Below are 27,618 nucleotides of genomic sequence, written 5' to 3' on the forward strand. Positions count from 1 at the left end.
GTTTGGAAGAAAATACTAAAAGGGGCTTATTTTGAAACCCTTAATTTCTGCAAATTTCTACCAGTAAAAAGACAATGAAAATTCTACATAAATCATTATTTGGTTAAATATCTTGGTAGTCCCTGTAGTTTAACAAATTTTACATTTTAATTCTTATATGAAAGACCATCAATTTTAGATTTTGTGCATTGTATTTTTAATCTTCTTTATTCATTATGAATTTAGATAACAGTGAAATGTATGCTATAACTAATTAAACTTAATTCTTATTATCCTTTATAACATCTCATACAAAGACACCAAATAATACAAACATCTTCTTTTGTTTTTTTAGTTTTTAACTTATTAAAAAAAACAAATTAAAAAATATTAATATTTAATATTTAAAATCTAAACTTTTATTTAAAAGTGGAGTTCAATAGCTGCTGTTTTTTAGTTTTTAATTTATCAATTTATTGATGTTTTTTTTTCTTTTTAATGCTATTGCAAAAAAAAAATTAAAAAAAATTAATATTTAATATTTAAAATCTAAACTTTTATTCAAAAGTGGAGTTCAATGCTAAAAATAGTGCATACAAAAAAAAAATTATGTGTCCACATATCCAAGGTTAAGCCCATTCTAATTTCATTGTCACTTTACCAAGGTCAAGCCCTCGCTTTATTCTAATTTTATTGTGCCACTATCCAAGGCTAAGCCCAAGCTTTATTTTTAATTTTATTGTCCCCTTATCCAAGGCTAAGCACACGCTAATTTTATTGTCCCCCTAGTTAAGCCTAAGCCCTCACTTTCTGCCCAAGGCTAAGCCCCCACTTAAGTTAACATTAGTAATTTTTTTTTGTTGCCAACTTGTAGGCAAAACCCACGCAAGCCAACTTATTGCGACGCCACTCACCCGACACTTTTTTTTTGCGATGGGGATATTAGCTTCAAAGTTGTGTGAAGGCAAAGCCCACGCTAATTGCATCTTTGCGTGGGCTTTTTGTGATTAGTGTCCGCCTTTGGTCCAATCTAATAAATTTTTTTTTTTTGTAGTGAATAATATAATAATGTACAATTGAGAACAAGAAAAGTAAATAATTGAGTAATAAAAGGTAATATGTACATGTTAGCAACAAAAACAAAGGAAAGCAATATGATGTTACTCTAATTAAACTAAATGGCTACAAACTGGTTCCAGCACTAACCACTATTTCATCATTTAGGCCAATATCCAAAATCACCACTTCCTAAAAAACAGAACTTACCATTAATAGGCTTTATTTCATGATTGTATCTAGCATACTTAAGTCATGCCAAAACACCACACTAATTAATACCCTATAAATAAATATTAAAAGAAAATATTATGTACAAATAAATATTAAAAATCAAAAATATACTCAGTGATGCATAAAGCTAGTAAACTAATCAGGTGTGTAGTTGCTTTGTGCCATCTTGATTGCTGACAAACCACTAAGTCCTTTGGAGATTGCATGTGTGAAAAGTGATGAAAATGACCATGAATTATCGTCAGCCCAAGTCAAGTGTATTTAGGTCTTAGGTTTATTAAGTTTTTGATAGAATTATATTGACATTTTTCCTAGTTTTTTGGAAAATATATTATACACTATGTTTTGGACAAACTGTTTATCAACATTTAAAACCGTGCCAAGTTCACAAAGTTGTTAACCTAATTCTTTCTTTTTAGCAGGTCAATCACTACAATAATGCTTCCATCCACTATTAAAACTACATTCATTAGTGATGGACTCCAGCAATACTCTTTTTTGAGTATCAAAACTTTTAGTTTTCCTAATTCCTACTGACCAACTCTATCCCTATGGCCAACTCCAAAAATCGAACAAGTCTCTAATATGATATTTCAATCAAGGTTTCCCATCTATTAAAAAAGGTTAGTGCCTAGCTTAATATTAAGAATGAAGATGAAGGAACTAGTGTGCAAATATACAACAGAAAAAAATGTTGCCACATTTCCACTGCTGCACTTCACATCCCAAATAAAAAAATATGATCAAAAGTAATAAATAATGAACCTGATTTTGTAAATCTGTATTGGAAGATGTCCCACTATACGAATGAGCATTGCAGCCAAATACATTAGATGGACAAGGAACCAAACCTAAACCCCTAACACGTCCACAATGTTCTTGACTTCCGAAAACATAAGCTAAGGAATCAGTTGTTGATATTTCTTTAGATATGAATGGTGATGAAGTTAATTCATATGCTTGAATTTTTTCCTACAAAGAACACAAGAAGAAATAAATTAAACTTACATTAAGTGTGATTGACAATTATAGACTTTATCATAATTAAACTTACACCAATTTCCTTCGCTTCATCACTCACAAATGCTCCATTAGCATGCTTATGTGTAGCTATCCATATATCTCCTCTACTAACCTTGTGGCCACACTCTTTTTCCTATTAAAATGAAGAAAAATTATATGACACATTCTAAGAGAGATTAAAACATAAATTTGACATGAACATATGTATTATTGTCACCATTTCTTTTCCTTGCAATGGTCTTAGATCCACCCGTGTGAGCAATGATTTGCTTTGTCCTATTCTCTTTATTTTTTAGAGCATTTTCCTAATCATCAACATGTAAAAATTAATAATCTGAATGTAAATGCCTAAAAAATGTTTTATTTATACCTTCGTTTTTTAATTTAGACGGTAATCCACAAACGAAGCCCAATGATCTCTATTTATTCCTTTTGGAGCCATTGCAATCAATTCATCTCTAGTACGTGTTCCATCATTCATTTGTTGCCACAATTCTTGTCGGTGGTCTCTCCATTTTGTGTTAAGTGATTTAAGGACATGATTTATATGAACATCAGAATGGATATCAAATTTAGCCTTCAAAACAATCAACAAATAAAATTAACAATAATTATAACATATTTAATTTTAAAAAAAATTAATTATAGTATAACTTTAGACATGATTTACCTGAATAGTGTTTTTAAGTATATCTTCTTTATAAACTTTAGGAATCTTCCTCCAACTAGAATAACTAATAGGAAAGGAATTATGGTTTCTTGCAATACTACCTAAGAACCTATTCAATAATGCTCCACCGTCTGCAATAGGTTGACCCTCATTATTCCATTTCACAAGAATCCTTTCATTAGGACGTAGATGCCAAACATCATTGGTTCTTAGCTGTTTTGTGTTTCTCTTTCCTTGCTCATCTGTGAAATATAAAAACATCTGTGTTTAAGGGATATAAGACTAAATGGAAAAATTAATACTACATAACTATATATAACATTGTATGATTTTAACAAATGATAGTGGCTTTATACAAATTTCCATTTTGAACTTGATATATAGTGACTTACCAATGATATCAACGAGCCATGCTCTTTTGCAGGCTATAGGCCTTTATTGATGTGCTTGCATCTCAACTTCATCGTTTTCTTCCTCTTCATTATTTGAATATACATCTGATATACCAGGTATTGTTGGTACAAGTACATGTACATATTGATGTGGTGGTGGCTGAGAATCAGATTGAGGTGTTATTTGTGGTTGAACAATGAATGTAAGAGCAGAGTTAGTCTAACTTTTTGAACATATCCTAACTTTCAAGGTTCCTGAAAATAAATCAACTCAATGAAAAAAAACAATTAATGATGTGATTATTAATAAATTTGAAAAAGAAGTGAACACAAATTACTTGGCTGAGATGCGATTGAAGGTGGAAGGGGAGCACGTTTAATACTTGGTTGAGGTGCAAATAGAGGTGGATGGGGAAATGGAGATGGAATACCTTTAGGATTACTTGTTTCAAGTCCTGCATCAATCACAAAATTACAAGTGAATTACAAATGAATCAATATATTGAAGAATGTAATTTATAGATAACAAATAAATTGTATGAAAGTTTAGACATCTAACCAGGTTTATAAGGGTGAGTATTAGGCCTTGAAGGATGACTATTCACTTGATTTTCTGACTTAGACTTACTTGAGTTTGCAAATTTCATCTTCAAGATTCCTAACAATCAATAAAACTCTTGAAGATGTAACATTACGTATTAATGAAAATTAAAACTCAAAATTTTAAATTGAACATATTACCTGGATGAGATGAAGGATAAGCTATAGATAAATTATTCTTGTTGGTTGGTATTTTCTTCATCTTCAGGTGGTCTACAAAAAATAAGATAAACACATAAATTTATGCAATAGGATAATAATTACATAAATTCAATGTTGTAGGATAATAAATTAAAATGAAATAGTAAAAAAAACCTTGTTAGTTGTATATTTTCTTCCACATCTAGAAATAATGTTTCTACGTTTTGTTGTTCAAATGGCTCAGATTCATGAAAATTGTCAACATCATCGTCAACCATGTTGTACAAGTCTCTAGGCTTTAAATGTACAGGTATGCACAAATTTTTATCAAATTCATCTTCTACATAATATACCATTTGAGCTTCTGATGCCTGGATGTATGGCTCGTCATCATCGTTATCACTAGTGTGGATCAAGTGTGAAAAATTTAGTAATGTAAATCCATACTCATCACTCATAATCCCTTTAGATGTATTAGTCCACATACATTTGAATAAAACAATTGAGAATCGACCATGGTAGTTTATCTCAATTATGTCTATCAATCGACCATAATACGGTACACCTCCAAACCGCATTTGAGTATCACTACTACTTGCATAACTCCTTGTCCCAAATGTACCAAACACTCCACTGTTTTGTGTTTTAAGCCAAAGGTCACGCTCCAATATACGAAATTTGAACCCATTAACATTGTAGGCACTATACCGCTTTGCACAATCAATCAGACCCATAACTAAGAATTTTAAATCATTTGAATGGATACCAATTGATCATTCCTTACCTAAAAGAAAAAAAAATATCATATGAAATGTAATATAAATATATATATATGAATCAAATACTATTGGTGTAAATATACATACACGACGTGAAAACCACTTTGCAAATTCTCTATGAACCCTCTTGTCTATCACAGAGGATGATCATGTGCGACTTCTTAGTTTTCTTCGTAGAGTATCTCTAAATTCCCTATATTAAACATATAAAATATATAAGTTAATACGAAAGAGAAAATCAATTATAAAAAAACACTATGGTTCATAAGCTTACTGCAGAAATGGGTCAACTATGGTGCAGTTAGTTAACAGATGACGATGTGCTTGCAACTTTTCCTTTGTAGATAAAGTGAAATAAGTAAAACCCCCAACTGGTTTTTCGACTGGTGGGAACAATGTATTTTCATTAGAAGGCACAATAGCAGGCTCATCATTAACACGATGCAATCGATTGAAGCCAGTCTCAATTCCATCTAAATATCTCGAACAAAAAGTTAAAGCCTCTTCAGCTATTGACCCTTCTGCTTGTGCTTTATTACGAACATAAGACTTTAATTTTCCTAGATACCTCTCAATGGGATGCATCCATCGATATTGGACGGGTCCTCCAAGCTTGGCATCTTTTACTAGATGCACAACTAAATGAACCATGACTGTAAAAAAGAAGGAGGAAATAACATCTCCATGTGACACAATGTGAGGACCACTCTACTTTGTAGCTCGTCAAGTTCATCCATTTTTAAAACTTTATTAAACAATTTTCTAAAAAACAAACATAAATCAATCAAAACAGAGCAGACTTCCTTAGGAAGTGTATTTCTCATTGCCAAAGGTAGAAGCTGCTCCATCAAAATATGTGAGTCATGACTTTTCAATCCTCCAAGCTTACGTTGTTTGACATCAATGCATCTGCTAATGTTACTAGAGTAACCATCTGGAACAGTTATGTTCTTCAAAGTTTTGAGAAAGACATCTTTATTTACATTTGTCAATGTATATATAGCAGGGAGATATCTACCATTTTCATCAGGCCAAAGATCAGGTCTAATACCCCAAAGCTGTAAATCCTTTCGTGCCTTTATATTGTCTTTACATTTATTTGAACTATCATTCAACAATGTAAACACCACATTATCACATACATTTTTTTTCAATGTGCATAACATCCAAATTGTGGGGCAATAAGTTGTCTACCCAATAAGGAAGTTCAAAAAATATACTTTTTTTTGCCATTGTTGAGTGTCTAACTTTGCATGATTAACTCCCCGCTGTCTTTTTGCCCGCTCTTCAAGTATTGGTTCTTCCCAAATTCAACATTAAGATTCTGAACTTGTTGTAAGACATCATATCCTGAGATTGCCAAAGGTGGACTTCTATCTTCTCTAGTTCCATCAAATCTCATGCGAGCTAGTCTAAATTTATGCCTTCCATCTAACCAATGACGATGACTCATGAAACAAAATTTACCACCTTTAAGAAGCTTCCTAGGAATGGTGTCAAAATTACATCTAGGACATGCCAACCCAGTATGTGTGTTCCATCCAGATAGTGTTCCAAGACCTGGAAAATCACTAATAGTCCACAATATGGTTGCATGCATATCAAACACTTCATTTCCATATGAATCAAAAGTTTTCACACCAGTGTTCCATAACTCTTTCAACTCTTCTATTAATGGCTGTAAATATACATCAATATCATTTCCTGGAGCTCGCTTCCCAGGAATGATCATAGAGAGAATGAATGAACTTTGTTTCATACACATCCAAGGAGGAAGGTTGTACGGTATGAGTACAACTGGCCAAATACTTTGACTAGTGCTTATATTTCCATATGGATTAAACCCATCAGTAGCCAAACCAAGTCGCACATTTCGAGGGTATGAGGAAAATTCAGGATGTTTAAAGTCAAATGACTTCCATGCTTCAGAATCTCTTGGATGCCTTAAGATGCCTTCATCTGTACTTCCCGATGCATGCCATCACATATGCTCGGCTATTTTAGAAGACATAAACATCCTTTGTTAGCGTGGCTTCAAAGGGAAATACCTTAAAACCTTTGCAGGAATCTTTTTCCGTTTGTTACTTGTAGCACAAGCAATTGTACTCTTTTTTTCCTTCCATCTAGATGTTTTACATTTCTTACGAAAATCCTTATTTACGTCTTCTCCTAAGTACAACATGCAATCATTCGGACAAGCATCAATTTTGGTGTAATGAAGACCAAGCTTGTTAATGGTTTTCTTCACCTCATAAAATGAGTGTGTAATTTTAGCATGTTCAAAGGCATCTGCTAACAACTCTAGTATCATGGACATTGCCTTGTCACTTTTTTTGCATAGACATTTGATGTGGTACAACTTGATCAAGAAAGAAAGTTTAGAATATTTATCACACCCTTCATATAGACTCTCTTGACCATCTTGTATTAACTCAAAAAAATCTTCAATATCATCATTAACAGTATGGCTTGAATGTGCACTCGTTTCCCTATCATTCACCATGTCATTTCTATATTGATGATGCCCAAATGCCTCGTTAACCATATCACACATCAGATTATTAGCAACAATTCTTTCATTATCTTCTTACGGCATTACATCTGCTTCATTTGTCACATTTACTCCTGTTCTCTCCCCATGTAGAAGCCAGACTCTATATCCACTTGGAAAAGGTTTAACAATCAAGTGGTCATACACTACTTCACGACACTCCCATTTGTTAAAGTTGCACTTTTGACATGGGCATATTATCTTCCCCCTCACACCATTATTAGCAAATGCAAAGTCCAAAAACTTATTCAAGCATTCCATATATTTTGGTGTATTTCTTGGCATGTCCATCCAAGATTTATCCATTGAAATGAGGTCTGCTCAAACAACGATTGATACATCATTTAACTATTTCAATAAAAATATATTCAATGATCTTAATTCTTTATTAACACAAAACCAAACATGTGAGGATGAATTTTGTGTCATGTTAGATAACAAAGGATGAAGATGCTATAAAGAAAGTTATCAAATAATATATCCTTTTTTATATAATAGTATAGATATAAAGATATATTCTAAACTTAAAAAAGTATATTCTAAATCAGTTTTTGAATTAATCCACATAAAAAAAATATTGTTTTGATGTCACTTGAATTTTTAAACATATAATATGTACCATCTCAACCAAATCAACATGTCAATCAAGAAATAAATACAGATAAATCAATACTCCGTTAGTACATGTATGCCCTCGTTATGTAAAAATTAAATTTTTATTTAATTACGGTGTAAGATAAATTTGTTGAGTTTTATATAATAATTATTTTTAAAGTATGTCCAAACGTATCTTCTTGCAAGTCCAGTAGTTAGAAAAAGTTGTAAAAAGCTTCAATATTACAACTTTAGAAACTAGTTGATTAATACTATTTTGGGCCAAAACTAACAATCTAATCATAATAATAGTAATAGCAACAGCAACACAAAAACTGCACACACATTATTCTAAGTTAGTTAATTAGGTGAATAGTTTATGTGCTTCTTTTCTTTTCCAACCTTATTTTGAGTACATCATACTTTTTCTAAGGCCAAAAACTGTACATTAAAACAGGGTGCAACAGAGATAGAACAAGCAGAAAAAAAAACAGAGTGCATTAGTGAAAAACTAGGACATGTTTTCTGCATAATTATGCAGAACTATACAGCGGTCCAGTACCATTTGGTCAAGGAGTTTTATCTAGCTAGAGTCTAGGAGTTTTGTCAATTTTCTAGGTAGTACAACTTGGTCCATTGGAACCGTTGGATATAAGTTGACTTGAAATCATAATGTACTATGCCTCAGACAATGCTCTCAAGCTCTTGAAAAAGTGCTACCTCACTGTGGCTACTCAACTTCTTTTTTCCAAAGCTATGGTTGAGAGTTTCTCTAGGTTACCTTAGACCATAATTCTCATTCTAACTAGTATTTTATGGTGTTCAATGAGAACACCACATTTGCTCACCAATAGCTTCGTAACTAATGATAACTTCTAAGAAACTTAAATTGAAAAACCACTAGTAATAAGATCTAAATACAATACAAAACAAACAAAAAATTCAAAATTAGTTAATAAGAGAAAACAATTAGACTAGGGATGAGAAACAAGTATCATAGGGTCCAAGCAGAAGTTGTTCACAGTTTTCACTTTGTAAAGATAAAGAAAGGGATGAAGGTAGTGATAGTGCAGGAGACACAACCGTGTAGCAACTTGCAAAAAACAGTATCCCTATACTCCACCACACAAAACAGTCTCCCTCCATTTATATCCTTAAAAACAAAATGCATACATTTTAAAAAAATATTCAAAACAATTCTAAAAAAATAAAGCTCGGAGATGAAGAACACGTCATCAAACCAAAAAACTAAAAATCATTACAATAAGAGAAGAGCCTACCTGAGACTAATCAAAGACAGTGTTCCAAGAGATCCTTGAGCAGAAACCTGAGGCAGGAACGTGCAAAACGCACCGCAACTCTGAAAATGAGAAATGGAGAAGATGAAAACCAAATTTGAAAAATCAAATAGGGGAAAACGGAAATGAATACCAAATATAAAAAAAGCAAAGTGAGAAATTAACATTCAATTCAGAGGGAAGAACGAAGAAGTTGAAGATGACTTTCTAGGGCAAAATCACAGTGAGAAATGAAGCTTCAGATGGAAGAACAAAGAGGTGGCAGATGATTTTTTAGGGCTGAAACGTGAGAGAGTTGAACTGGAATTTCTAGGACCGAAGGATCTGTAAAAACGTGAAAGGTGAGAGGGTTGAACGTTCGAAGATTGAAGAATGTGTAAAAATGAGAAGTGTGCCACCAACAAAATACACAAAATGAAAAATAAAGAAAAACAAAACTATTATTTTGATAAAAGTATAGGAACTTATTTTGTCTAATTATGAGATGTGCAACATTTTGGTATTATATGAAATGTAACATTACACATATTTTATACGTAACTTTTTTTATGTTTCTAAATTCTATAATCATGAATTATTCATACATTACTTAATGCTAACAAAAAATCAATTGTTAGTGAATCACAAACACTATTATGATGCAGTGAATGACAAAAATTATAAATATTATGTATGAACACAATAATATTAGTTGTTTAGAAAAGTAAGACATTATTATCATACTAAGAGAACCCATAAGCATAACACAATATACAAAAGATGACATTGTAATGATGTTTGAAAAATTATATTTATTTTTTTTCTCTCAAGTTTGTATATGAAGAAGTTTGTACAAATATAACTTAAATGCAAATAATTTTTCTCAGATTTAAATGAAGAATAAATACATGCAATTGCCTAATTATGACATCCGCAACATTTTGATATTATATGAAATGTAACATTACACATATTATATACGTAATTTTTTTTTATGTTACTAAATTTTATAATCATGAATTATTCATACATTACTTAATGCTAACAAAAAATGAATTGCTAGTGAATCACGGACACTGTTATGATGGAGTGAATGACAAAAATTATAAATATTATGTAGGAAAACAATAATATTTGTTGTTTAGAAAAGTAAGACATTATTATCATGCTAAGAGAACCCATAAGCATAAATATAGTATATAAAAGATGACATCATCGTGATGTTTGAAAAAATATGTTTTATTTTTTTCTCTCCTAAAAGTTTGTTTATGAATAAGTTTGTATAAATATAACCTAAATGCAAATAAATTTTCTCAAATTTAAATGAAGAATAAATACATGCAATTGCCTATTTATGTGATGTGCAACATTTTGGTATTATATGAAATGTAACATTACACATATTATATACGTAACTTTTTTTATGTTACTAAATTCTATTCTCATGAATTATTCATACATTACTTAGTGCTAACAAAAAATCAATAACTAGTGAACCACGGACACTGTTATGATGCAGTGAATGACAAAAATTTTAAATACTACCCATGAAACAATAATATTAATTGTTTAAAAAAAGTAAGACATTATTATCATGCTAAGATAACACATTAGCATATATATATGCATGGAAACAATAATATTAGTTGTTTAAAAAAGTAAGACATTATTATCATGCTAAGAGAAACTATAAGCATAAATACACTATACAAAAGATGACATTGTCATGATGTTTGAAAAAGTATGTTTTATTTTTTTCTCTCCTAAAAATGTGTTTATGAACAAGTTTGTACAAATATAACCTAAATGCAAATAATTTTTCTCAAATTTAAATGAAGAGTAAATACATGCAATTGTCTAATTATGAGATGTGCAACATTTTGGTATTATATGAAATGTAACATTACACATATTATATACGTAATTTTTTTTATGTTTCTAAATTCTATAATCATTAATTATTCATACATTACTTAGTGCTAACAAAAAATCAATTGCTAGTGAATCACAGACACTGTTATGATGCAGTGAAAGATAAAAAATTATAAATACTACACATGGAAACAATAATATTAGTTGTTTAGAAAAGTAAGGCATTATTATCATGCTAAGAAAATCCATAAGCATAAATATGCATGAAAATAATAATATTAGTTTTTTGGAAAAGTAAGAAATTATTATCATGCTAATAGAACCCATAAGCATAAATACAGTATACAAAATATGACATTGTCATGATGTATCTCAAGTAACTTTCCTGAAAAAGAAAACATTCTCTTTAGATCCCTAAAATCATATTTTTTTCATATCATTCTGATACAAAATTAAGTATTCCCCCGCTTTCTAGCAGGTTGTCTCCAATCCATTTACTTCATATAAATAAGGGCTGACAAATCCTTGCAGTTTTCAAATATAATAACTTAATCTAGTATTTATCTAGTAATTTTTGTATCTCTGCGTAACATTTGTTTGCATAGAAAACTATGAAATATAAATTTATGGACAAAGTTCAACTTAAGAAATGATTATTGTATAACTATTAATAAGATTACACTACAAAAAATTATGTATAAAGTGACAGTTTTAATATGGTGGTTACTAATATCCGCCACAATTTGCCGTATAATACGACATTTTACTATCCGCCAAAATTTTTCTTTAAAATATGTCATTTTTAACTGTCACAATTGTCCTTCATAATAAAATTCCCGTGTTTGGTTTCCCTCCCTACACCATTCCTCTTTATTCTAATTTTTTTTTCTAAAACTTGTTGAAAACGTGCTTTCACTCTTTGGAAACCAGTGTTTCCTCCCACTCTCTTCCCCCTCAATGCTAACTCTCTTCCCTCTCTCTACTAACGTGACATTTAAAAACCCTTACATAACCTTGACGAAACCCTCACACGATGTTCACAAAATCCTAACGCCCACTCCTCTGTCTGCCATTGCCGCCTCCGCGCAAGGTTGTTTTAGGTTTGTGCTTGCGTGCCTTAAACCTCTATCTTGGAAATCTATTGTTTGAAATCGTTATAGGTTGAAATTTTTCGGAATCTAACTTCTGATTTTTGTTCATTGATTGTACAACACACACTCGCGACCTTCACGACACCCTTACACGACCTTCACGAAACCCTTCCTCAGACATTCACGAAACTCTAACGCTCACTCATTTGTTCGCTATTGCCGCCTCCACGCAAGGTTGTTTCAGGTTTGTGCTCGCACGCCCTAAACCTCTGTCTTGGAAATCTATTGTTCGAAATCGTTATTGGTTGAAATTGTTCAAAATCTAACTTTTGATTCTTGTTCATTGATTGTGCTTTTGTTTTGTAAAGTGAACCGAGTTCTGAATTTTGATGTGTTTTTGCTTTGTAGATTGAACTGAGTTATGAAGTTTACCTCAAATTCAACACGTTATTACCTACAGGTTCTCGGATTCTTCTCCCATGATTTGTTTGTATAATGTTTTCTAATTTAATCATTTTGTAGTCACTGCTTCTCATTTTATTGTAATACTATTTTCATTTATTTTTAAGAAATAGAAGGTGATTAGTGTTTGCTTTAATGGGTTAGGAGAAATGTATGACAATAACATTAAGTTTTACTAGAATGAAAAAGGTGTGTAATTTGTGAAAGGGCAGAGCAAATGATGGTAACGGAAATGAAGAATTGTTTTGGGCTATTTTGGATGTTGTTTTGGACTATTTTGGGAACATTTGTTTGTGTCATGGGTATATATTGTTTTGGACTATTTTGTATACTGTCTTAGACTATTTTGGACACCGTTTTAGGAACATATTATCTCTGCCATGGGTTTGTACTGTTTTGGATTGTTTTAGGCTATTTTGGATGCTATCTTGGACTATTTTTGACATTGTTTTGGGAACATATTGTCTTTGCCATGGGTATATATTGTTCTGGGCTATTTTGGATACTGTCTTGAACTATTTTTTACATTGTTTTGGACTGTTTTGGGACCATATTGTCTCTGTCATGGGTATATATTGTTTTGGACTATTTTGGATTGTTGTGGGCTATTTTGGATGCTGTCTTGGACTATTTTTGACATTGTTTTGGACTGTTTTGGGAACATATTTTCTTTATAAAAGATTTGAAGAATTCCTAGTTCCTTGGACTATATGTGCACGGAGTTTTGGATTTGATAAATAGTATTTTCTTTATTATTGTTATTGTTTTTCTACATGGATCGTGTTTCTTTGTTAATGTTGGTTGCTTCCATTTTTATGTAGGAAAAAATTGATGAGCTAATTCTGCAAAATCCATACACTGCATCAAATATATCTCCAAATGATCCAGTTGGTGTCATTTTTGGAAAGGAGCATCCAGGGAGGGTCAGAGGACTTTCATATGGAGCTTATCCAACCCTTGCTTTCAGGAAATCCACAACAAGGTTAAGCAATATGAATCATGGTTCCTTTAGTGGTGGGTCTTCAACAAATGTTGAAGAAAAGGTAGATCAGATGGCAACTGAACTTGCAACTGTAAAGAGCCAAATGCATACTCTACTAAGCTACATTGCTTATAGACCAGACGTGTCGGAACATTTAGCTGCAATGGCAACAAATTTGGTACAACCATCTATTAATGAGGTATAAATTATATAAATTTTATTCTAATATTGTTTTCATTTCTTTGTTAAAAGTTGTCATTTGTAAACATATTTTAACTTATTTCAGGCACCGAATGTTGGAAGTGGTGCTCCATCACCAAACCAGAATATAAGATCAAGTGGAAGCAGTAAGACAAATTCGGATTGGAGTTTTAGTTGTAATATGTTTAGAAAGTGAAACAATTTATATTTTGACAATTTAATTTACTTGTTGTTTGGATTAGTTTAACATTTTCAACTTTGTTCTTTAAATGAATGAATGAAGTCATCTTTTGATTATTATATTTCTCAATTTTAATTATATTATGAAGTAATTATATTATGAAATTAATTTATATTATAATTTAATTATATTATGAAACGTAATTGTGTATTGAAATTTAATTATAATATGAAATTAAATAATATTATGAAATTTAATTATAATATGAAATTTAATTATAATATGAAATTTAATTAAAATATGAAATTAAATTATAAAACAAAATTAAATAAATTATTATAAATATTAAAAATAAAATTAAATATTTAATATTTGAATTATGACCGTCATAAAGGTTATCACAAATGTCATACTATACCGTATTAAGTGGCGTTTATAATTGTCACAATTTATGTTGGAATTAGTTTACCAGTTTGAAAATTACGACATTTATAACTGACGTAAATGACAAGCTTAAAATCACCACTTTATACAATGCATTATATGGCGTCTGCTACAACGGTTCTCACTTGACCGCCGCATTAAACTTTGTGGCGACAAGAATGCTAGCGGTATGTGGTATCGCCACAAATGTAAAATGTGGCGGTTATAAACGCCAGGTTATACGAAAATAATCGTCACCACATACACGTTTTTTTTGTAGTGTTAAAACAATAAAAGACCATTAAAATTAGATATTAGAAGGTAAATAAACTTACATTATCGTTGTGAGAATCTCCTAAGTTAACTAAAACATAAACAAGTATGAAGCCTCTCTGATGGGTTGTTTCCAAGGCTATTTGGAATGCATTTTACAAAACAATAGATAAGTAAATAACCCTCAATGAAATAGTTCTACAAATGAACATACATCACAAGAAAAATGGTTTCATATAGTTATGGATTGTCATAACATCAAGTAACACTAAATTTTATTAACTTTTTTTCATATAGTGAAAATTGTAGTTATATGTGCTTAATCAGTAATTTTTCGGTCACACACACCTTAAATTTATGTTTATATAGAGATACACATTATCACCTCAGATAAGGTAAAGTGGATTAAGAAGACAATCAACTGGGATCCATTAATTTGTAAAAAACAGGTTACATATTACATCGATTATGTGAACAATCGGTGTAATATGTACATTAAAATATGTGACTATGGAGCACATATTACATTGTTATGACCTATAACCGATGTAATATGTCCCTTATCGATGCTATTTTTTTGAAAAACCAATTTTGGTATTTTACATTGGTGTTTACAACTGATGTAATATGTGATGGACATTTTACATTGATGAGATATACATCGGTGGTATAACCGATTTAATAGGTCTCCTAGAACTGATGTAATATGCGTTATTTGCACTAGTGTACCACTATCAATATCAATTATATCAAGAGTGAAAGACGAGATGAAAATTCTTACTTAGGCTCAATTTAATTATGAGTAATCAAATCAATAATTTGACACAAAAAAGGTGTGTGCATATTTGATAAGTGTCATAATTCAGTAATATTTCATATAAAAAATATATGCACTTATGAATTATAATTAATAAAATAGTTATAATTCAATCCCTAATTTATGAATTTGAACTTTTTTTACATATTTTTGGATTATAAGATGAATGTGATGATTTATTTCCAAATTTGTGTTAGTTTCATGATTCTACGGGAAAATGGAAATAAAAGGGTTAAAGGAGAATGGAAAAGTTAAAGATAAGTTGCAAAGACAAAGTTGGAACATTGAAAACTCGCTCAAGTAAGATCACTCCAGAGAAACTCGTCAAAGGCTCGCTTAAGCGAGTTCACTCAAATAAAGTTGAGTTATTTTTCGTCAAACAAATCTTGATTGACATTGATGCACATATTAAACCAAATCTAATTTAGGTAGGAATAAATTAATAAAAAACAAAAATATTCATTATTATTTCTATTTTGCATGTATAAACTTTCTTAACATTTTTTATAAACATTTGTGAAAATATTTATAAACTTTTTCTCTAAAATTATTAAAGCCCTCTCATACAATGTCTAAGAGACTAATTATTCTGAAAAGTTTGGTTTAACTTTTTTTTTCCTTTCTAACACTCACTTCTTATTTCTTATTTTATGATCTTCATCTTATTATGTGTGGATTTTTTTATTTTATTGATACTTTGTTTTTACATTATTAAAATAATTTATGTTTTCACTAACTTTAACATGGAAAAGTCTTTACAATACTTTGCCAACCACTTTGAGAATTCATTTCTCTTAATATTTATAACTTACACAAAAGTCTCTTTCTCTCTTAGAACATATCCAACCAAACTTTATTTTCCTATAAAATCAAAACATGTATATATATATATATTCTCATTTGGGTCCAAGTAGTAATGAAAATCATATGGAGCAAAGATAAATGGTCAATAAATGTACATTCACTTAACTAGTAATTAACAAAGACTTATTACAAACCCTAATTTTCATCTTCCACTGTACAGCCCGCTGAAGACCTGGCTATTTCCACATAGGGATGCTTCCCACTCTGTTGAGGACATCACAATCTGTGACAGTGCCCCAATTATATCCCTCATTTCAGGCCTTTCTATTGGATCTTCTTGCAAGCACCACTCAGCTATTTCTGCCATCTGCAACATTATATATACACAAATAATATACATTATAATAAGTGATATACGTGGTACTAATGCTAATTCTATTTTTTTTAAGCTAATTGTATGTTACTGCTTACTAGTTTGTTTTATAATTTTTTTTAAAATATATTGATAAAATGTTTACACATATCACATATATCAAGATATTTAAATATTAAAAAATATTACTTTGATAATTGTACAGTTAAAAATATCAGTTTACAACTTTTCAAAAAAAAAATTCATCTCATCATGAGTCTAAATTTGAGTAAAAGGATCATTTCTTCTTCTATTTTTTTAGAATTGTTACATAGAACATTTGATTGTAAATATATCATAACTTAATATTTATGATTATTTTTTCTCAAGCTTTTGAAAAAATTATTAAATAAAAATTAATTTTAAAATTAAAAAATAATTAGTTGTTATAGTGACTAAATTAAATATTATTTTAAAGATTAACAAAATTATTTATATCTAAATTAATTTTTATTATTAATAAATAATTTATAAATTGGTATCTAATTAGCTACCTAGATTTTAACTATCAATTATTTAGATTCTAAAATTAATATCTAAAAGTTTTGTAGTTAATTAGATACCAATTTAAAAATTATTTATTAATAATAAAAACTAATTAAGATACTAATAATTTTTTTAGTCTTTAAAATAATATTTAATTTAGTCAATATAATAATTAATTAATTTTTTTTCTCTAAAATCAGTTTCTATTTAATGATTTTCAAGTAGTATATAAACATACACAAAAATAAATATACAATATTGAAATTAATGAAAATGACAAAAGATTATTATTTTTTGTAATGAATATGGTTTATTATTGTTTTAATGTTTTAAAGGAAAAGGAAAGTATGGGAAGTTGAAGACTTACTTTTGTAACTTATGGATGAATAATAATTAAATCTCTTTATCTTTTACCATCATAGATGAATTTTATTACCTTGTAGACATCTTCCATCCGATAGCTTGCTTCAAGATTCTTATCTATGGCATCTTCTAAGGCAATCTCTGGGTCATCATCTTGGAATATTTTATTAACCTGAATGTGACGAAAAGAGATCTCAATCTTCTGTTATATAAAAAGTTTCAGTGAACGAAATTAATTGTTTTCACTCTCAGCTTTCAGCAAGGAAATTTCAAACATGACTCAATCATTTTTTTTTTTAATTTTCTTAACACTTACAACACTGATGAGTGATTTCATTTTAATCTCTTCTTGGCTTTCTCGAAATAATGCTCGTTTCCCTGTTAACAGCTCTGAAAGCACCACTCCAAACGCAAACACATCGGTTTTTGGGGTCACTTGAAGTTCCTTCAGAGATCTTAGAAGGTAAAAAAAGAAAGTGAGTGAAAATAAAATAAAAGTAATATTTTTTCCTCAAGGTTTTTGATAGCAGAAACATTCTTTATGATTGAAATGCATAAAACCTTACTCTGGTGGAAGGTAGCCTGGTGTTCCTACAAGCCTGGTTGCTATAAAATTTTCATCATCGGTTCGATCTACTAGCTTTGCAAGTCCAAAATCTCCCACCTTTGAATCAAATGTCAACTCAATGATTAGAACCATATTTAGTACACAGAATTGATTGTAGCGATGTAATTTGACAAACAACTGAAATTACTATTATGGACTTTAAGCCTAACTCAATCCCATAAAATCGAAACTGTCAATTCATACGTGAGACTATAGGCACGATAGGCCCAACATAAACATTCGCTAGGATAGACCCAAAATGACTCTGATACCATATTACGAAGTGGACTTTAAGTCTAACTCAACCCCATAAAACCGGCTCAATGAGGTGAGGTTTGCACTCAGTTATATACTATGAAAGACTCTAATCTCTAGTCGGTGTGAGATCTCCAACACTTACTGCTTCACCAAATTAATCCTGAATCTATGGTTAGGTATATTTCTTATATGAAATCCAATTTTCTTCATTTGTTTGTACCAATAACTAAAAGAATTAATGAGAAGCATTTTGAGAGAGAAGTAGTGACAAGTACCTTTGCTCTGAACTTGTCATTAAGTAGAATGTTGCTACTCTTTATGTCACGGTGCACATAGCGTGCTTTTGTATAGTCATGTATATATTCAAGACCTTTTGCAGCATCCAGTGCAATTTGAACCCTAACACTCCAAGAAAGAGGCTGGTTCCCTGTTCCAGTATCATGCTCATTTCACCAAATATATCTTATAACTGTTTACATTTTTTCCTGAACTAATCAATAGATTTGTCAAGGACAAACTCTTATAATTCTTCTGTTTCTGTGGCTTTTCTTTGAAACAATTTTTGCTTTTAGTTTGGCTAGGAAAAGAAAAAAAGTACCTTTCAGTAATGGGTCATGAAGATGATCACTGAGAGATCCATTTGGAACGTACTCATACACCAAATAGAGGTCATCTTCTCCGTTGGCATATCCCAACAGCTCCACCTGTAATGGTCATTATCAAAAGCATTTCTCGAAACAAATAACATATACTTTTTATTTATTGCACTGTTTTATATGCTTTCATGTGTTTTCATGAAATTTAAACAATTATTGATAAAAATGAGATGATAAAATGTAAAAAAAATGGTTAAACTTAGCCTTGGACCACAATTTTGGCTCTTTGATATACCAGTGTTATATTCAAACATAAAAACTCTTAACAGTAGGTCAAAGAAAATATCAGCAGAAGTGTTACTTACAATGTTGATATGGTGGATCTTGCATAAGACCTTGAGTTCTGCATAGAACTCTTTAGATTTATTGGACCTCATTTTCTTCACAGCCACCTCCTGCAGTCAAATGATCTCTTGCTTATAGTCAACACATCAAAGGATGTGCTTGCACTGCTGAGGATCATTAAAGAATGTAGTTGGTATTTGCATACCTTGTTCCCTAACACTCCATAATAAACAGTTCCATATCCACCACTTCCTATTCTTCGACTTTCATCAAAGTTATTCGTAGCCTCTTCAATCACCTCAAGATTATATGCTATTGGTCTTTCTGATTCTAATGAAACAACATCTGCACTAACATTTAGCATGAATACTCTTTCTCTTTCAGTGCATTCACTGATACTATCACTAAAAAGTTTTTATTTGAATCATAAGTAACGAAAACTGTCTTTTAATTACCTTCTATATATTCTTTTTGAAAGTTATACTTTGAGGAAATAGTTCTATTGGCAATTGATCTTCTAGAGATAAGGCGTGAATCTTCACTGTTCTTTTGATTCTCTTTATTTACTCTGACAATGAGAATGATAGTTGTAATAACTGAAAGGAATGTCACTCCCGCTAAGATACCAATTATTGTTGTTGCCCACTTAAGTTTCTTTTCTGCAAACAAGGTAAAAATCAAAAAGAAATTGACTTTCAAGAGCCACTGAAAAAAAAATGTATCTATTTAGTTTGTTTGGATCAAAACTGTGTTGTTGTCAAACTTCACTTGGTCAGTGAACATCATCTGGTAAAAAATACTAGTGCGCCACCCATCTAAAGCACTTTGCAGAATTGAATTTAAATTATGAGGAAACATTATCATATGAAGTGGAAATAGTTGAATGAAATCCAAAAAAATGAAAAACTATTATTGAGGTTGATCAATGCTGATAAAGTAAGAGTTCATCTAAAATGTTGTTTCCTGATGAAATTCTGTTACTGACCTTAAAGTATAGTACTGATCTAATTTCTTTACAAACAGCAGCATGTAGCTAAATGGTAATTTCTGACACAAATTTTGCAAACAATTTATATAAGAAGAATCGTGCAGAGGAAGAGGCAGAGAGCCAACCTTCATTGCCAGCAGCAGTACTAGGTAATAGCCCTTTGGATCCTTTGGGAACAAATAGCACCCAACCAACATCTATGAATTTAAAGTTCGGATCCAGAATCTTGTTCATGCTCAGCATGTCAGCCAGTGAAGCATTTAGCAGATTCGCGATCAGTGTTGGTGTATCATTTGGCTGAACTGTATAGGTGACAACTATTTGAGAGTCACTTTCTGAGCACCCACATGGAATGTGTATTGCTAAATTCTCATCTGGGTGCAATGTACCATTAACTGGCCAAGCTTGGCCACTGAAAACCAGGTTTGAAATATTGGAAAAAGTGTCATGTGGCCTTACTTTGTAGGTGGTGTCATAGAAATATCCGCTAAGGTCACTTGTATGTTTGCAAGAACAGGGTACTCTGAGGAGGTAGTCTTGTTTGGTGCCATGCTTTATGGGTGTGATATGGGAAGAAGTAACCGAGTAAAAGGAGGAAATTTGGTGAATGGTGAGATTATGGGATGTGTGGTAGAGTGAGGCATTACATGTTGTGATCTTAGCAGAGCAATATAAAGGAGACAAATTAGTAGCTTTGATTGAGACCTCAAAGGCAAAAACTGTAGGAAAAGTTGTCAGCAAAGGGAAAACAAATGCAAGCAGAGGAGTGAAAGAAGCCATAGCTGTGATCTACAAACTCCCCTGGTGAAGGAGAGAGAAGGAGGAATACATGGAACTTGTTTTAAAGTGCATCGCTTGCCCTTGTCATCACATGCTTGTTGATTCTTTCAAGAAATAAACCTTTTAGTCCCTATGTTGATATAATCTGGGACCTTTTTCTTGTAAGTTTAGAAACAGTTGTCAAACAAAAAGTTAATTATTAATCGAGTATTAATATATTGATAATTATAATTTAAAATGTTTCAATACACTAGTATAGTCTTCTCAGAGGCGAGATCAATGATCGTTTACATATTCCTGTTCCTTCATCCGTTCTATCCACCAAAATATCTTTTTAGGATAAAATTGTAATAGAATACCGACTTTCAAAACAGAAAATACCTTGAATGTGGTGATTGATCCTAACGATGTATATCTCGGATTTTAGGTCGGAATGAAACTTATTTCCAGTTGTTTGAACTCTGAAAAGTTACTAAATCCAATTTTTAAATAATATATTGGTGAGTATTAAAAATTATATAAGTCCTTATATTTACTTCCCAAAAACTTTGTTGGCTCATGCTATGTTATGTGAAATGTCAACCCCTGTATTTCTTTTTTCACTTGCTTTTCACCTATACATATATCAAACTTAGATATAATTAAAGTGATTTTTTTAATATTAATCAACTTTTCTTCTTCCTTCATCTTCTTCTACTTTAAGATTAAATTTAACTTACTTTTAAATCTTTAAATTTAAAATACACATTTTTCTCTCTCTTCTCTTTCTCGTTATTCCTTGTCCCTTCTTTCTATTACAGTACTTTAAACACTAAGTATTATACTTTATTATTTAATTATTTTTATATGACGACAAGTTTGCGATGTAGAAGTGACAACTAATTAAATTGATATGTGGTTTGAAATTTGATACAACTAGGTGGAGGAGATGGCTAAAAATTCGTATGCATCATCAAATTGAATATGAAAATTGTACCGTCCCACCTCCGGGTGTTGACCAAAGTCAAAGTCAACGTCGGGGCCAAGGTCAACATGTGGTTAGACCATGCGAAGGGGTCAAAGAGGAAGTCAACAGAATAATTATACAAGGTGTCGCCAAAGAAGGGTGTCGCCGAGATAAGGCGTCGCCTAGACAAGGTGCCGCCAAGATACGGCGTCGCCAAACAAGCCACCGGTAGTGTCGCTCCCCAATACCCGTGGGTAGGAAAGACCATGGAGGGAGTGACGCCACGGAGGCTTCGGGCCCGCCAAGTGCAGAAACAATGATAAAGTAAAGAGAAGGGTGGCTTCAAGGCCATAGTACTAGCGTCAGTGGAGAGCAATCTGACTCGCGAAGTGCCCATGTCACCCCAGAGAGGCCTTTGGGATAGATACGACTCATGAGAGGGTCACGCCCAAGGGTAACCAGGTGCAGGGTACGAGAGGAAGGTAGATACGCTCTCAAAGCGAGTGACTAGAGGGTTGGGGGCATGAGTTGGCACCCAAAAAGTCACCCCTTGCGCCAGATGCACTCCAAGGAAGGAGGACTCACACGACGAAATACCCCCAAGTGGGGTCACGGTGCTGTGAGGCCCTCCACGTGTAATAACAGCCAAGTCAGGATAGCAACATCCATTTGTCAGGTATAAGGTAATTAAAGCTATTTAAAGGTAATTAAAGTTTACGTTTCGAGCGTTTTAAGGTACTTTAAATGCTTCAGGCGGTTTAAATGTCTTAAAGGCGCTGAACGTTTCATAATTAAATGCGCTTTAAGACGCTTTAAATGCTAGAGGCGTTTAAATAGAACCTGTTATGTTGGAAACGGAGTTGGAACTTTTGGCAAATTTTCCCAGAATACACTCTAGTTGCTTGCTCGAGTCTTTACGCACAAGGGACTAGAGAAAGGTTGTTTGCCAGAGGGAAAAAATATACACAATACACAGTTCTTTTTACCACCTTCAGAGCACCATCCACAGTGTTCCGATACGGAGGTGCAGAGTTTTGGTGTTTATTGCTAGCTGACTTGAGCGTCGAAGTGCAAACGGCCGCTAGGGCGCCCATTTGTCCTTCTTTGCAGGTGTTCACAGATTGTTAGAGGGAAGGCGTCCTTAGCTGACGGGCAAGGTTGCGCACAAAGACATCCGCGAGTCAACCGGCCGGAACAAAAATCATACTTTGAGAACATTTAGAGTTTTATATAATAATGATAAATTTAAAAATAAATATATATAATAAAAAATAAATTTAAAATTAAATAATATGAAAAAATATTAAAATAATAGTATTATGAATTATAATGTGTTATGTAAAAAAAATGTGAGCAGTGAACTTATCGCAATTGAATATTAAGCAAGTTTTACAATTGTTGGTTGTATGGACTAATGCTTATAACTTATAGTAATGTAGAAATTTTATAACAACAACTATATATTCAATTTTATCTTTGGCATTCACTTGCATCACTTTAAAGAATTTAATTTCATGTTAAGTTTAAGTAAAATATTTTATAATAAATGACCTCTTAAGAATTTTATAAATATAAATTTATAAAATTTGTCCCAAAAAATATGTTCGCTCGACTACGGTCCAGGTCGACTCCACTCAACTATGGCCCAAATCTATTCCTCTTGACATCGATTTAGGCCGACTTCGTTTGACATCCACTTGAGCCGACTCCACTGGACATAGATCCAGAACGACTCAACTCCAGATCGACCCGGGCCAAATTCGCTCGACATCTATCTAGGCTGACTCCACTCGACGTCAGCTCGGGATGACTCGGCTGGACATTGGCACATGTTGACTCGGGTCGCCATCAATCCGAGCCAACTCGGCTCGCCATTAATTCGAGCTCACTCGGCTTGATATCAGCCTGGGTCGACTCAGCTCAAAATCGACCTAGGAAGACTCGTCTCAAAATCTGCTTGGGCCGACTCAGCTTGGCATCATCCCAGACCGGCTCGACTCTACATTGGCAAGGCTCGACTCGGCTTGACATGGGCCCAAGTCAACACGACTCAACATGGGCCTAGGCCGACATGACTCGACATCATCCTGGATCAATTCGGCTCGACATGGGCCAGGACCAATTTTGCTCGATATCAGCCCGAACTGACTCGACACGACATGGGTTTGGGCCAAATCGACTCGACATGGGCCCGGGTCGACTCGGCTCAACATTGACCCGGGTCGACTCGACTCGACACCGGCCTTGGCCGACTCTGCTCAACATCGTCACGGGCCGACTCTGCTCGACATCGGGTCGGGTTGTCTCATCTCAATTGGCCCATACTGACACAACTCGACATCGACCTGGTCTGGCTCGGCATCATTCGAGTGGAGTCGACTCGACACGGACTCAGACTGACTCGACTTGACCAGGGCCGACTTGGCTAGACATTGGCTCGAGTCAATTCGACTCGACATGGACCCGGTTGACTCGACTCGACTTCTTGAGTCGACTCGACTCGACATGAGTTTAGGTCAACTTAGCTTAACATGAGTCTGGATTGACTCTACTCAACCTAGGCTTGGACCAAGTCAAAATGCAACCCAAAATCCAATTTAGATAATCCAAAAATGTATCCAATCTATATCTAGTTCATATCCAATTAAATGGATTGAAGTTAAAATCCAAAAATAAAGATTTAAATTTAAAATAAATTCATTTAAATAGATTAAAAATAATATTAATTTAAATAATAATGAATTGAATTTGTCAACTTAGATTTTTTAACCGCTCTTAATTTAGTCTTAGTTTGAGCTAATTCGGACAAGGCTTCCCTTATTTAAAACTAACACCAAAGATACCGTGTGGAGATGTTCCTTAAGCATGTGTAGCCGATCTTCTTGTTTATGTATCACAGAAATCAACTCTCGAATAACTCACATTTAAATATTAGATTAAAAAAATAATGAAGACCATGAGAATTAACTTTCCTTTATCTTTAATATATTATTGAGGAGAGATTAAATTACACTGACATACATTTTATCGACTGCTATATCGTTGATAAAAAAAACTGAAAAATTATTCAAAAATACAATATTATTTTAAAAAAAAAAGGTTAATTCAAGCAGTTTAAGACTTTTAATTATAGAATCACACACAAAGTCAAAATATTTGAAGACATTTTTAATTTTAACTACCAATAAATTATTATTTTTAATTGGGATAAAAGGGTGTATCATCAACTAAAATATCAAGATTAATATTTTGAATAGATTGCCATATAAAGTGAATTTAAATTGAAACATGCATTCAAACAAACCACTTTTACTTGTGATTTAATGTTATTTTGAGAATCTAAAGCCAAACTAATACACCCAACGTGTTTATGAGCAAACAACATAAAGATATTTGCAATATTCGAAACTTAGAGTAACTCGTGGGGTTACTAAAAGCATAAATGAGCATAGATAGAAACAATGGTTGTAGATAAAAGAAAGAGTTATACAAAGTTGCACGAAATAGAATGGGCAAAAATATATAGTTTTTCATAAAATTTAAGAGTTATTTGATTGGTTATTAATAGTGTAAAAGTATACACAAATTTTCTATAGATGTTTCCAATAATGTAAGTTCGTCTATCTATAAAGAAAATTTTTACATTAAGTCTCTAACTAGACTACCCATGTATCCATGTTTAGGGGATATATTAGAAAAATTTACCATGAATGAGATACGAGTTGCCCGTATAAAATAGTATGAGAAAGTCTCTAATCTAAAAGTTTAAGGTTCAATGTTTGTAAGTCTTCTTTCTTACTCAATTTTTTGATTTCTAATTAATGTGAAACTTTTAAATACTTATATTCCGAATAGTGTTCCCTTAAGTGTGAATTAAGTTTTTTCACAAGTTTCTACCATAATAAGATTTGTTTGTCTCACTCATTTATCTCAAAAGACTTCTTATAATCCTAATTACTACTGGATTTTTTTTACCATAACAGAATATATTTATCTATGTTTGAGTTGATTAACAAGACAAACCATTTTGATACCACGATTGGAAATTTTCTATAGGGGAGAGATTGGGAAGATTCACCACTAATAAGTTTGAGTTGCTCATATAAGATAGACATCAAAATCTAAATGCTCAATGTATATAAATGACCTTTAGACTATGATGTGTGTTGCATTTTGTAACAATTCTTTTGTGTGGATATTGCACAATATCACGTCCAAATAATTTTTATTGTTTTGTTTAATTATTTAGAATAATATTAGTATAACATCTTGACTTTCTTTTTTAAATTTTTTGGTTTGAGTCTAGTATCATCTAATAATAAATATTTTAACTAAAAAACAATTTCACTTCACAACCTAATAATTTCGAATTACTTTTATTTTAAAGTCGTTTATCCATATTGATAGTCTCACATTCTACTTCAACTTTAATTCGAAGTTTACTTTTAATAAGATTTTGCATCGGTATGTTATTTGTTTGAACATTGTAAGTTGTTTGAATATTCAAATAGCCTTAACAATCATCAATAAATTTTAATTAAATAATATTTTTAAATCCACATTTAGATTTACTTTTACATAAATTGTATAAAAAAAATATTGATCCAAAATTATTTTATATTTCATTCATGTATGTTAAAATCAATGTAATATAAATCTTTCAAAATATATTTATTAAAAATAATTTTTATCAATAATTACATAAGTATTTTGAGGAAAGGAACATGTATTTCATTTACAGGCATTTCATTCTCTATGGCAAATCATTTGTCATGATCTATCGTTAAATTTTCATCAATTAATGTTTATAAAAATATCTTCATGAATAAATATATTATTACAAACATAACTTATTTGAGAGATATAATGTAGATATGTCCAAATTAAAGATAAGAAATATCAAAGAAAAAAGTGCAAGAATGTACTAAATGAAAAAGATAAGAAGTATAAAGGAAATGAAATTATTGCAGCAAAGAAAAGTATGTAAAAGTAAAAGAAACAGTTAAAACGTTCAAATAAATAATGAAAATAAAATAATTGAGAACATTGTTGTAATTCATCTCTCGGTAAGCATTTTCATTATTTATGATTTTATTATTTGTGATTTGTTGATAGAGGAATTTGACAATTAATTAAAAAAATACTTTTCGAACACAAATCGAAATATTTTATTAACAAATAAGAGTTTAATATGAGATTATACTAAGCCATAATATTTAAGAGATTTGTATTCTTAACTAACCATATATTCATATTTTCAATTGAGTGAAGGTAGATGTGACTACAAGAAAATCATGAAATAGAAACAAATTTTAGAGACTAAAAATAATTAGTTGATATAGTAATTAAATTAGAGACATTCTAGGGACTAAATAAATTTTTGGTTTTTAAATTAGTTTCTATTATTATTAAATTGGTATCTAATTAGCAACTAA

The 27,618-nt window shown here is 31.6% G+C and overlaps 3 protein-coding genes across 3 annotated transcripts; all 3 read right to left on the minus strand.

Annotated features, from left to right (window-relative positions):
* Positions 1–1,161: 1,161 nt before the first annotated feature.
* On the minus strand, positions 1,162–4,001 carry LOC137839063 (uncharacterized). Its single transcript, XM_068648191.1, has 8 exons — positions 3,914–4,001; positions 3,693–3,809; positions 2,963–3,204; positions 2,693–2,869; positions 2,493–2,597; positions 2,324–2,425; positions 2,035–2,241; positions 1,162–1,227 (listed from the first exon to the last, which is right to left on the minus strand). The coding sequence occupies exons 1-8, from the start codon at positions 3,999–4,001 to the stop codon at positions 1,162–1,164; spliced, it is 1,104 nt and encodes a 367-aa protein (XP_068504292.1).
* Positions 4,002–5,144: 1,143 nt separating this feature from the next.
* On the minus strand, positions 5,145–7,419 carry LOC137839064 (uncharacterized). The gene is made up of 4 exons (XM_068648192.1): positions 6,923–7,419; positions 6,155–6,838; positions 5,650–5,978; positions 5,145–5,527 (listed from the first exon to the last, which is right to left on the minus strand). Exons 1-4 carry the CDS (start codon positions 7,417–7,419, stop codon positions 5,145–5,147), a joined length of 1,893 nt encoding a protein of 630 aa, XP_068504293.1.
* Positions 7,420–16,464: 9,045 nt separating this feature from the next.
* Positions 16,465–21,308, minus strand: LOC137805801 (lysM domain receptor-like kinase 3). Its single transcript, XM_068605723.1, has 10 exons — positions 20,583–21,308; positions 19,925–20,128; positions 19,675–19,814; positions 19,490–19,579; positions 19,127–19,232; positions 18,804–18,955; positions 18,230–18,327; positions 17,980–18,118; positions 17,737–17,835; positions 16,465–16,769 (listed from the first exon to the last, which is right to left on the minus strand). Exons 1-10 carry the CDS (start codon positions 21,235–21,237, stop codon positions 16,605–16,607), a joined length of 1,848 nt encoding a protein of 615 aa, XP_068461824.1. The 5' UTR covers positions 21,238–21,308; the 3' UTR covers positions 16,465–16,604.
* Positions 21,309–27,618: the final 6,310 nt, after the last annotated feature.

Source organism: Phaseolus vulgaris, chromosome 3, assembly GCF_000499845.2.
Source record: "Phaseolus vulgaris cultivar G19833 chromosome 3, P. vulgaris v2.0, whole genome shotgun sequence".
Lineage (NCBI taxonomy): Eukaryota > Viridiplantae > Streptophyta > Magnoliopsida > Fabales > Fabaceae > Phaseolus > Phaseolus vulgaris.